The 13071-nt window shown below is 43.4% G+C and overlaps 1 protein-coding gene across 2 annotated transcripts in view; it reads left to right on the top strand.

Moving 5' to 3' along the window:
• The first annotated feature begins 6870 nt into the window (after positions 1–6870).
• GRAMD1C (GRAM domain containing 1C) overlaps positions 6871–13071 on the top strand; it is a 105506-nt gene continuing 99305 nt past the window's right edge. The window contains exons 1-3 of one of the 2 annotated variants that reach the window (XM_050778793.1): positions 6933–7002; positions 7485–7544; positions 12541–12687. In XM_050778793.1, coding sequence (XP_050634750.1) covers positions 12544–12687 — 144 coding nt within the window. In that variant the 5' untranslated portion in view covers positions 6933–7002; positions 7485–7544; positions 12541–12543. Of the gene's footprint in view, positions 7003–7484; positions 7545–12540; positions 12688–13071 lie in introns of both variants that reach the window. The other variant, XM_050778792.1, reaches the window with a different exon arrangement.

Genomic DNA, 13071 nt, shown 5'->3' with positions numbered 1-13071 from the left:
TGATTTGTTCTTCTGTCTGCTCAAGTCTATTTGAATTACTCTAGTGAATTTCTCATTTCAGTTATTGTATTTTTCAACTCCAGAGTTCCTATGTGGTTCATTTTGTAATTTATATCTCTTTATTGATATTCTTTATTTGGTGAGACATTGTTCTCATGGGTCTCTTTTGAATTCGATTTCTTTTAGCTCTTTGAGGATATATGAAATAGTTGATTTAAAGTTTTGTCTGCCTAATGCTCAGGCTTCATTAGGGACGGTTTCTATTATTTTTCTCTGTATACGGGTCAAACTTTCTTGTTTCTTTGCATACTTTATTTTTTGTTGAAAACTGGACATTTTGAATATTACAATGCAGCAACTTTGTTTTGTTTTGTTTTTGTTTTTGAGACAGAGTCTTACTCTATTGCCCAGACTGGAGTACAGTGGTGCGATCTCGATCCATTGCAGCCTCCGCCTCCCCAGTTCAAGCAAGTCTCGTGCCTCAGCCTCATGAACTACAGGCATCTACCACCATGCCTGGCTAATTTTTGTGTTTTTAGTAGAGACAGGGTTTTGCCATCTTGACCAGGTTGGTCTTGAACTCCTGACCTCAGGTGATCCACCTGCCTCAGCCTCCCAAAGTGCTGGGATTACAGGCATGAGCCACTGCACCCGGCATAATGCAGCAACTTGGAAAATCAGGTTGTACACCTCCCCAGGTTTTATTGTTGCTGCTTATTTTAGCATTTATTTGTGGTTTGCTAGTATCTTTTATAAACTACTTTTTAATGTTACGGTAAAATATACACAAGATAAAATTTACCATTTTATCTATTTTAAGTATGGTTCAGTGACATTACGTGCATTTATATTGTGTAATGATCACATCTCCAAAACTTTTTCTTCACCCCAAACTGAAACTTTGAACCTGTTAAATAAAGCCCCATTCTGTCCTCCTCATGGCCCCTGGAAACCACTATTCTACTTTCTTTCTCTGTGAATTTGACTACTCTAGGTACCTCATACAAGTTGAACTAATTTTGTAAAGTTTGCATTCTTTGTTATATGTGACCACATAAGTCTCTGTTCTGTCAGATTAGAAAAAAATAAAAACAGAAGAAGAAAAATACATACAGAAATAAGGAATTATCTTCCAGACTGTGCAGATTGGCTTTCTGTGTGTTGGGTATACCTGTAACACCCAGCCAGGCAATTCATATCTCTGCCTTAGCTGAGCAGAAAGTCAGCCAAGGGTGGAAGTTTAGGGCCTTCTTAGGTCTTTTCTGAGCATGTTCCCAGCTCTGGGGATGGATGTGGCCTTCTGGATTCCCAGGAATTTGTGAGAGTTTTTCAAAGCCCTTATTTCCCAAAGATTCTCACTCCCCAGGTATTCCTGTTAAGCTTTTCAGATTGTCCATTGTTTGCCTGAACTGTTATCCCTTGCCCCAAGTGATACTGGTAATATATTTGTTTTCAAATGTTTTCTTTTCTTTTCTTTTTTCGTGTGTGTGTGTGTGTGTGTGTGTGTGTGTGTGTGACGAGTTTTGCTCTTGCTGCCCAAGCTGGAGTACAATGGCACTATCTTGGCTCACTGCAACCTCTACCTCCTGGGTTCAAGCGATTCTCCTGCCTCAGCCTCCCAAGTAGCTGGGATTACAGGCATGCACCACCACGCCCAGCTGATTTTTGTATTTTTAGTAGAGACGGGGGTTTCTCCATGTTGGTCAGGCTGGTCTTGAACTCTTGACCTCGGGTGATCCGCCCCCTCAGCCTCCCAAAGTGCTGGGATTACAGGCGTGAGCCACTGTGCCTGGCCCAAATGTTTTCAATAAACAGTCTACCTGCCCCCTCTACCAACTTTCCCCCACCAACACCTGCCCAAGGCAGGTGTCCTACTCTTGGGAGAGTTCTGAGATAAAATCAGGCACACAAGTCCTTGAGCCTTCAGGGAGCCACCAAACACGTCAAAGCAAACAGATAACAATTCTTCGAGAATAAGGTCTGTACTGCTACCTCTGATACTAGGAATCAGTACCAGGAATGTGGGCTATTGTAGAGTGGGGGATGGTACCAGGGTAAGTTAAAATAAAATGTCACAAAAGTCTCTTACTGATACTCAGCTGTTTTCTCTTAATTAAGCATTCCTCTGATTGTGGTAAGGTTTTGATGACATTCCAGAGTTCTGAATAAATTGTTTCTGACAGCTCTTGCCACCTTATTTGTTGCTTTCGTGGAAGAACAGACTTTTGAAGTTCCCCACTCTGCCATTTTTGTTGATGTTGCTCTTCCTCATTCTTTTAAAAATTATTATGAAACTACATAGGATCTCAAATTCTAATGGATGGAGGTATGTCATTTATTTAACCAGTCCTTTATTGATGATGATTTGTTTTCAATTTTTACTACTACAAACTATTCTTCTAGGAATAACTTTGGATTATTTTGCATGTATGCAATTAAATCTATAGGAAAAACTGCAGAAGTTGGTATTGCTGCAAGAGTGTATGCATTTTGTACTTTTTGTAGCTATTGCCAAATCTGCTACATTACTTTACACTTCCATTATTATTATTATTATTTTGAGACACAGTCTCACTCTATCATCCAAGCTGGAGTGTAGTGGTGCAATCCTGGCTCACTGCAACCTCCGCCTCCTGGGTTCAAGCGATTCTCCTGCCTCAGCCTCCCGAGTACCTGGGATTACAGGCACCTGCCACCATGCCTGGCTAATTTTTGCATTTTAGTAGAGACAGGGTTTCACCACGATGGTCAGGCTGGTCTTGAACTCCTGACCTCAAACGATCTACCTGCCTTGGCCTCCTAAAGTGCTGGGATTACAAGCATGAGCCATTGCACCCAGCCTCTACACTTCTATTATAAGAGTACTGTATCCCCACAGTCTTGTCAGCAGAATGCGTTTTCAAATTTCTGTACTTTTGTCAATCTAATAAGTGAAAAATAGTATTTCAGTGTGGTTTTAATTTCTATGCTATTCTGTGTGAAACTGAGGATCTTTTATATTTTTAAGAGACACTTGCCCGGGTGCGATGGCTCACGCCTGTAATCCCAGCACTTTGGGAGGCCAAGGAGGGTGGATCATGAGGTCAGGAGTTCGAAACCAGCCTGACCAAGATGGTGAAACTCTGTCTCTACTAAAGAAAAAAAAAATACAAAAAAGTTAGCTGGGCGTGGTGGTGGGCACCTGTAATCCCAGCTACTCCAGAAGCTGGGACAGGAGAATCGCTTGAACCCAGGAGGTAGAGGTTGCAGTGAACTGAGGTCGTGCCATTGCACTCTAGCCTGGTGACAAGAGCGAAACTCCATCTCAAAGAAAAAAAAAAAAGACACTTGTATTTACTTTTTCATGAACTTTCTGACATATACTTTAACAATTTTAACTTGACTGTGATTTTTCCATATGTTTTTCTGGGAGCTGTTTACGTATTAGTGTGATCTCACTTTAAATACATGACCATTAATCTCAAGTAGGCATTTGTGTTGCCCAGCAATGCTACTGTTTTACTGTTTTCCTAAAACATTAGTCAGTTCATTCTCCTGTGCTCCTAAGTATTTCATAATTTCTCCTTTCTCTTCAAACTTCTAACAACTTTTCTTCCACATTCACTTTCACCTTATGTTCTATTTCACTGCAAAATATATCAATGCTCTTCAGCCAAAGTCCAGGAGAACCACAGCTGTAGTTGGACAACACTGTGTTTATTGACTCATTGCAATGAGGGTGAAAGAACACCATGGAGAACCATGAGGACATCTCAGTGAAAGGGTGTTAGAAAGATCTTACTACAGGATTTGGGTCTGTGTTCAGTGATTTTGCGAGGAGGATTCAAGAAGTGGAGCTTTGTCCCGGATTACATACTGTCAATAAGATGTGGTTATTCGGATTGGGTATCTTAATACCTCTTATCTAGAAGGTAGGTGGAATAAAGTGAAACTAAAGCTGTGGTTGGGAAAGAGGCAGCAGTCAGTCATATTACGCAGCATAGGGACACAGTCATTTCTGTGGTTCGAATGATGTCCACATTTTTGTCTGTGTTTAGACATGATTACCCAGTGGCCTTCTTTCTGTCTTATTCTATCATGATCATACAGTGGCCTTGCTTAATATTGGTGTTCTGTGACATTTTTTATGTTTAACAGAACACAGTTTATGCAAAGTTTTGCAGAATGAGGATGGAAACCTGTCTTTTATTGATTTATCTTATTAAGTAATTTGTTCTTTAGTATGTCATATATATTTAAGAAATATGCTTATGGCTGGGTGCAGTGGCTCATGCCTGTAATCCCAGCACTTTGGGAGGTTGTGGTGGGTGGATCACTTGAGGCCAGGCGTTTGAGATCAACCTGACCAACATGGTGAAAGCCTATCTCTACTAAAAATACAAAAATTAGCCGGGCATGGTGGTGGGCGCCTGTAGTCCCACCTACTCAGGAGGCTGAGGCAGGAGAATTGCTTAAACCCGGGAGACAGAGGTTACAGTGAGTCAAGATTGTGCCACTGCACTCCAGTCTGGGTGACAGAGCGAGACTCTCTCAAAAAAACAAAAACAAAAACAAAACAAAACAAAAAAGAAATATACTCAGTGTCTGACATTTTGTGGAACTAGATTCAACTCTTTTCCATCTCTTCAACTTTACATTATGATTTTTAAATATATGTAAACAGTAAAAGAATAACTGAATAGTAGTATACCCTCCACTTAGGTCCAGTAATAAACATTTTGCTATTTTGTTTTCTCTGTGTATTCATCTTCATGGAAGCATTTGGAGGCAAGCTGCAGACATGGGGATACTTCACTCCTACATACTTAAATTTTTTTTTTTTACATCCCCATGGATAACAGGGAACTCCTAAATATTTTAGTGTGAGTTTTCTAATAATAAAGACACCCTGCAACATAGTCACAAATTATTATTATTATTTATTATTATTATTTGAGACGGAGTTTCACTCTTGTTCCCAGGCTGGAGTACAATGGCCCAATCTCGGCTCCCTGCAACCTCCACTTCCCAGGTTCAAGCGATTCTCCTGCCTTAGCCTCCCAAGTATCTGGGATTACAGGTGCTCACCACCACGCCCGACTACTTTTTGTATTTTTAGTAGAGACAGAGTTTCACTATGTTGGTCAGGCTGGTCTAAAACTCCTGACCTCAGATGATCCTACCATCTCAGCCTCCCAAAGTGCTGGGATCACAGGCATGAGCCACCACGCACTCTCTCTCTCTCTCTCTCTCGTTCTTTCTTCTCTCACTCTCTCTTTCTTTCTTTCTCTTTTTCTCTTTTCTGGAGATGGGGCCCCGCTATGTTGCCAGGCTGGTCTTGAACTCCTGGACACAAGCAACCCTCCCACCTTAGTCTCCCAAAGTGCTGGAATTACAGGAGTGAACCACTGTGCCTGGCCTAGAATGTCTTTTTTATAGCTGTTTGGTTGAGAACTCCTAACCCCAAATATCTGAGACAGGTCTCAGTTAATGTAGAAAATTTATTTTGCCAAGGTTAAGGACACACCTGTGACACAGTCTCAGGAAGTCCCAGTGACATGTGCCCAAGGTGGTTGGGGTACAGCTTGCTTTTATATATTTTGGGCAGACCTAATACATCAATCAACACATGTAAGATTTACATTGTTTCAATCTGGAAGGGGAGACAACTCCAAGGGGGAGAAGGGGGGGCTTTCAGGTCATTGGTACATTTACAATTTTTCTGATTTGCAATTGGTTGAAAGAGTTATTATTGACCGGGAGCTGTTGCTTGCACGTGTAATCCCAGCACTTTGGGAGGCCGAAGCGGACAGACTGCTTGAGTCCAGGAGTTCAAGACCAGTCTGGGCAACATGGCGAAAACCTGTCTCAACAAACAAACAAACAAACAAGTAGTTAAGCATGGTGGCACGCGCCAGTAGTCCCAGCTACTGGAGAGGCTGAGGTGTGAGGATTGGTTGACTCTGGGAGGTGGAGGTTGCAGTGAGCAGAGATTGCACCACTGCACTCCAGCTGAGATAACAGAACCAGAACCTGTCTCAAAAGAAAAAAAAAAAGTTATGAACAGTAGAAAGGAATGTCTGGGTTACAATAAGGGGTTGTAGAGACCAAGGTTTTATCATGCAGATGCAGCCTCCAAGTAGCAGGCTTCCGAGGGAATAGATGATAAATATTTCTTACCAGACTTAAGGTCTGTGTTGATGTTAATAAGACACGTCCAATCCCCTCTTTCATCATGGCCTGAACTAGATTTTCAGGTTAAATCTGGAATGCTCTTGGCCAAGAGGAGAGGTCCATTTAGATGGCTGTAGGGAGTCTTAGCATTTTATTTTTAGTTTACAGAACCAAGAATCTGCAATACTTACAGCAGTTAATCAGTAATTTCAATCCTTTATTGGAAGGACCAAGAGTTTCCTGGCCTGGCACGGTGGCTCACGCCTGTAATCCCAGCACTTTGGGAGGCCGAGGCGAGCGGATTGCCTAAGGTAGGGAGTTCGAGACCAGCCTGACCGACATGGTGAAACCTCGTCTCTACTAAAAATATAAAAATTAGCCGGCCGTGGTAGCAGGCGCCTGTAATCACAGCTACTCGGGAGGCTGAGGCAGGGGAATCGCTTGAACTGGGAGGCGGAGGTTGCAGTTAGCCTTGGCACTCCATCCAGCCTGAGCAACAAGAGAGAAACTCCGTCTCAAAAAAAAAAAAAGTTTCCCGAGCAATTCACGTTTTCCTACATCGGGGCAGGGTACGCCATTTCCTGGGAGGCACAGGAGTTTGTGGTTGGGAATAGGTAAGGCTCCTTGTGACCCCTAGAAAGACAAGCCTCCAGGCTAACCCATAACACCCTCGTCAGGAGTCCTTCACGGCCGCCGGAGGGCGCAAGGAGCTGCGGCTGGAAGTACTCGGAGGGCCGGCGGAGAAGGCGCGCGGAGTCCGTAGCTCGCAGCGCGCGCTGGAGGTGGGCGCGGGGCGGTGCCGCGGCGGCGCACGGAGCCGCGATGGAGGGCGCTCCGACTGTCCGCCAGGTAAGCGGGCCTCGCTGGGGTAGGTTCCCATCGGTGGCTTTACCCGACTTTTTCTCACGGTGATTGCTGGAACCTTCTCAGATTACAGTTAATTCCTCCCTTCCCTTTCCTTCGTGCTCTTGGGAGTAATGTGGAAAGTTGTTACGCAGGAAACGGTTTCCAGTGCCTCTGCGAGCGCTTTCCCTACGGGCGGTGGTGGGGACATCTGCTTCCCTGTGGGCTTTGAGGGCTTGAATTTGATCCCGAAATGTCCTGGTGCGGATGTCTCAGTCCCAGGCCCCTTGGGTCAGGCCCCATGGTCGTGATTCTGACCCAGTGTCACGTTTTTCCAGCCTCGTCCCCTTCTTTTCATTCTCAGCCCTGTTACAGGCGTCCGGATAGTTTAAATCACTGTGCTGTCAGCCAAGTTTTGATTTCAACTAGTCTAGTTTTGTCATTTGTTTACTACCTTACTTGACAAAAGCGTTCTTATTAATATTCAGGATGAAACCCCGCTTTTATTGGAGGGGCGCCTGCGATTCTGAACACCTCCTGCTACATTGGTTTGTGTGTATATATTTTACTTTTCGAGAACTGCGGTCAGTGCCATATCTTTTGAAGAGCATTGTGGTTTACAGATTGGTGGAGGTACACAAATAATTGTTGAATGAACAAGTGAATGAGTGTGTTATTTCACTTGATTTGAAAAACATTACTATGAAATAGTCAAGCTGGATATTCATGAACCCAATCAGTCACTGATTCAATTATGTCCCTGGCACTGGGTGTTCGGGATTAGATGGTGATTAACATAGACATGATCCCTGCTCTCAATAAGCTTATTGTCTAGACTAGAGATAAAATTATTTCCTCTATTGTAGAGTTAAGGAACAGACGTACAGAGATTGACTTTGCTAAGGACCACACGGGTAATAAGGCAGAGAGACAGGAATCTATTGTAGCCACCCCAGAAAGCCAGAATGGACCCCCACCCCAAAGTTGATTCAGGTGTAGAAACTGATGATGCCACACACACACCATGAGGCTGGAGTGCAGTGGTGCCATCTCGGCTCACTGCAAGCTCTGCCTCCCGGGTTCACGCCATTCTCCTGCCTCAGCCTCCCCAGTAGCTGGGACTACAGGCACCCGCCACCACGCCTGGCTAATTTTTTGTGTTTTTAGTAGAGACGGGGTTTCACCGTGTTAGCCAGGATGGTCTCGATCTCCTGACCTCGTGAACCGTCCGCCTCGGCCTCCCAAAGTGCTGGGATTACAGGCTTGAGCCACCACCGCTCCCGGCCCTGAAAAAATCTTTTACTTACATAATTAAGGTCTCTGGGGAGAGCAAGGCAGGCCTCTCAAGCAGCCCCCAAATGGCTTCAGAGAGCCTCAGGAAAAAACTGGCTCCATGTCTTTTTTTCTGGTTACGGTTAGGGAGTGGGGCCAGGGTGAGAGGTCCAGTATGCAGACAGGGGATTGCTTGAATTTCTCACCCAAGATGAAGGAAGGAGCACCCAGACTTTCTTATCACTTACCCAGATGAGGTACAGAAGAGGAGGAGGGAGGGGTGAGGCCAACAAAGTAGACTGAGACTGGTAATAATTTACCCTTGATGTTTGATGACTGACATGAACCATCTGAATTTGAATTTGACTTTAAGTAAGCCATTGCGGCCCAGTGCAGTGGCTCATGCCTGTACTTCTAGCACTTTGGGAGGTCAAGGCAGAAAGAAGTATCTCTTGAGGACAGGAATTTGAGACTAGCCTGGGCAACATAGCAAGACCCTATATCTACAAAAAAAAAAAAAAAAAAAAAGAAAAAGAAAAATTAACCAGGCATGGTTGTGTGGCACCTGTAGTCCTAGCCATTTGGGAGGCTGAGATAGGAAGATCACTTGAGCACAGGAGGTTGAGACTGCAGTAACCCCTGTTTGTGCCATTGCACTCCAGCCTGGGTGACAGAGACCAAATAATTTTCAGAAATTTAACCAAGGTGGTAGGCCTTACACTATGTGTGGCGCAATGGCCCATCCTCCTTTTGTGAGCTCCTTTGTGAGTGTGTCAAAAGACTGTCCTCAGAGGAGGATGTCATCAATGGAATGTTATACTTGTGCTCCTGGGGAAAATTTGGTGCAATTAAGATTTTTCCTGTAAAGGTTGCGTATGAGGGCAAGACTGTGTACTCTGTGGTTAGCCAGCTAAAGAGATATTGTGTCTCTCTGGAGGTGAAGACCAACTATGGCTGAGGAGGTGTTGAAAGAGACACTGAACAGAACATATTAGCCAAATCTATCACAGCAAAATATTTACTAGTTGTGGACTGAATAGTCAGTAATTTCAATAATATTGGGTATAGGGGCCTTCCTGGGTAAAATGACATCATGGAGGATGTGGTAATGAACCATGAGGCACCATTCATTCTTACCAAGTTTAACAGGCCAAATTGGGCTGTTAAATGGAGAAGCAGTAGGAATAGTTACTTTCTCACGAAGTAGGTGGTTTTTTTTTTCTTTCTTTTTTTTTTTTTTTTTTTTTTGGTGAGATGGAGTCTCGCACTGTTGCCCAGGCTGGAGTGTAGTGGCATGGTCTCCCCTCACTGCAACCTCCACCACCTGGGTTCAAGCAATTCTCCTGCCTCAACCTCCCAAGTAGCTGGGATTACAGGCACGTACCACCACGCCCGGCTAATTTTTGTATTTTTTTTTTAGTAGAGATGGGGGTTTAACCATGTTGGTCAGGCTGGTCTCGAACTCCTGACCTCGTGATCCGCCCGGCTTGGCCTCCCAAAGTGCTGGGATAACAGGTGTGAGCCACCATGCCCGGCCGAAGTAGGTCTTACATAACAAGTTTCAGTCTTTGAAGGCCCTGTTTTGTTTTATATTGGATTGTATAATTTTAACTGGGCATTGAGAGTGGCGGTCCACAGGGTCTCACTGTTTTGTTTGTTTTGAGACAGAGTCTTGCTCTGTCACCTGGGCTGGAGTAAAATGGTTCAATCACAACTTACTGTGATCTCCAGCTCTTGGACTCAGGCAATCCTCCCACCTCAGCCTCCCAAGTAGCTAGGACTACATGTGTGTGCCGCTATGCCAGACTAATCTTTAAACATTTTGTAGAGGGGGGTCCTTGCTATATTGCCCAGCTTGTTCTCCATACTCTTGGCCTCAAGTGATCCCCCTGCCTCAGTCTACCAAAGTGTTGGGATTATACGTGTGAGCCAACATACCCAGCCTGTGGTCCCACTTCGTTGAAAGTCAATTTGTAAGCTCTAAAGACTTGATTTAAATTTAGTTTATTACTAATTGGGACAGAGTGTCCGTGGCCACAATAGGATATTTTAGGGCAATGTATACCACGATCAGTGGAGTATTTAGGCAAAGGAATAGTTCGGATGGTTAAAATGAGGCATACCTATTTGTTGTCTATTTTTTGTTGAATAACTCCTAAGATTGTAGGGGATACCTTGTTTAAATTCAGTGGGATCTCCAGTTATAACTGTAATTTGAGACCCAATATTGATTAAAGCCATGAAGATTTGCCATTTGCTACATTTTAGCAGATGTTGAAGTTAACTTAGAACCTATGTTGTAGAGGCACAAAAGCCAGTCTTTTATCTTTTATTATATAAATTATTTTAATAAATTCTGTATGTTTTATTAGATCAATTTATGGACTTCAGTTTCAGTTTTTTTTGTTTTATTTTTTTGCTGTTGTATGTTTCCTTCCCTTCTATCCAGGTTTGTTGGTTTCTCCCTCTCTTTCTGGAGGTTGCTGGATATACTTCAGGTGGAGGAGGTCCTCTCTACCCTCTCATGTTTACGAATTTCTTTCTCCAGAGAGCCTCAAATCAGTAGCATCATGGTTAGGGGCTTCCCCCATGGCAATGGTTATTTATAGGGTTTAAGAACCTCAAGTTTGGCCAGGTGCAGTGGCTCATGCCTGTAATCCTAGCACTTTGGGAGGCTGAGGCGGGCTGATCACGTGACATCAGGAGTTTGTGACCAGCCTGGCCAACGTGGTGAAACCCCATCTCTACTAAAAATATAAAAATTAGCCGGGTGAGGTGGTACATGCTTGTAATCCCAGCTACTCGGGAGGCTGAGGCAGGAAAATCGCTTGAACCTGGGAGGTAGAGGTTGCAGTGAGCCGAGATCGTGTCACTACACTGGAGCCTGGGCGACAGAGTGAGACTCTGTCTCAAAAAGGAAAGAAAAGAAAAGAAAAGAAAAGAAAAGAAAAGAAAAGAACCTCAAGCTTAAGTGGAGCAGCAGCAGCAGCAGCAGAGGTATTTAAGGATCCTGGTTCACCATACGCTGTTTTTTTTTTTTTTTGGTGGTGGTAGTGTTTGTTTGAGACAGGGTTTTGCTTTGCCGGCCAGGCTGGAGTGCTGTAGCGTGATCGTGGCTTACTGCAGTCTTGACCTCCCAGGCTCAGGCAATCCTCCCACCTCAGCCTTCTGAACAGCTGGGGCCATAGGCACCTGCCACCATGCCTGGCAAATTTTTTGATTTTTTTTTGTAGAGACAGGGTCTCACTATGTTGCCCAGGCTGGTCTCAAACTCCTGGGCTCAAGAGTTCCTCCTGCCTCAGCCTCCCAAAGTGCTGGGATTATAGGTATGAGTCACTGTGCCTGGCCCATATGCTTTTATGATTTTATGACTACTCCTCCTTACTCCCCTACTCCATATTCTCTTTTTTCTTTTTTTAACTCCCTGATGAGTGCTCTTACTTGAGCAATTGCCCAATGAGCCAATTTTTTTTTTGAGATAGAGTCTGGCTCTGTCACCCAGGCTGGTGTGCAGTGATGTGATCTCAACCCACTACAACCTTCTCCTCCCGGGTTCAAGCAATTCTCCTGCCTCAGCCTCTGAGTAGCTGGGACTACAGGCCACCATGCCTGGCTAATTTTTTGTATTTTTTAGCAGAGACAGGGTTTCATTATGTTGGCACTATTATGTGCACTTCTGGAGACTGAGGAATTTGTTTTATTCATCTTTGTATCCCTAGTGCCAACCAAGCTATCTAGCACATAATAGTAGTTGGAAAATCTTTGTTTCATGTATAAATGTATGAAGTTGGCTGGGTGAGGTGGCTCATGCCTATAATCCAAGTATTTTGGGAGGCTGAGGCAGGAGGATTGCTTGAGCCTAAGAGTTTGAGGTCACCCTGGGCAACATAGTGAGACCTCGCTTATACCAAAAAAAAAAAAAAAAAAAAAAAAAATTGCTGGACATAGTGGTGTGCACCTGTAGTGCCAGCTACTCAAGAGGCTGAGGAAGGAGGATGGCTTTGGCCCAGGAGTTCGAAGCTGCAGTAAGCTATGATTGGGCCACTATACTCCAGTCTGGGTGAAAGAGGAGACCTGTCTCTAAAGAAAATAATAATAAAAAATAAAGTAAATATATAACTATATGAACTATTGAAGCAAAAACATATTTATTACTGTCTTTTAAATGTTGTCCTTTTAAAATTAATGTATATGTTGTGAACATTAACTTTTTTCTTTTTAAAATGGTCATTTCTCAATAAATAATTTACATGGTTTGATATTTGTTTCCAGGTGATGAATGAAAGGGATTCAAGCCTTGCCGCTGAGTTACAGGAAGATGTAGAGGAAAATCTTAGTCCAACTGTGGAAGAGAATAATGTGGTAGTTAAAAAACAGGGGCCAAATTTACATAATTGGAGTGGTGACTGGAGCTTTTGGGTAATTTCTTTTTTTACATCTTTATTTTAATCTTGAATGCAAATTTTCTTTAAATCTGCAAGAAGTCATATTTGTAAAATTTCCTTCTTAGCTTCTAAATTTTAGATGTTTCAGTTTTAGTCCAGAGTCCCGAAGACATTTCTGATTATACTGTCGTTTGACCACTAGAATGCACTGTTGTCTGGTTCGATGGAATGGAATTATCTGCTTCAATTTCCTTGTGTGAAAACTACACCACGGAAGTGGATTCCACTTACGCTGTAGCTCACTGTACTGTCAAGAGACTAATGTTATACAGAATGTTATACAGACTAATGTTATACTAATGTTATACATATTTCTAAGTGTTGCTGAGAAGCCAGCTATTTGATATAATTTTGATTT

The sequence above is a fragment of the Macaca thibetana genome, chromosome 2 (assembly GCF_024542745.1).
Source record: "Macaca thibetana thibetana isolate TM-01 chromosome 2, ASM2454274v1, whole genome shotgun sequence".
Classification (NCBI taxonomy): domain Eukaryota; kingdom Metazoa; phylum Chordata; class Mammalia; order Primates; family Cercopithecidae; genus Macaca; species Macaca thibetana.
This window is presented reverse-complemented; position numbering and strand designations above follow the sequence as displayed.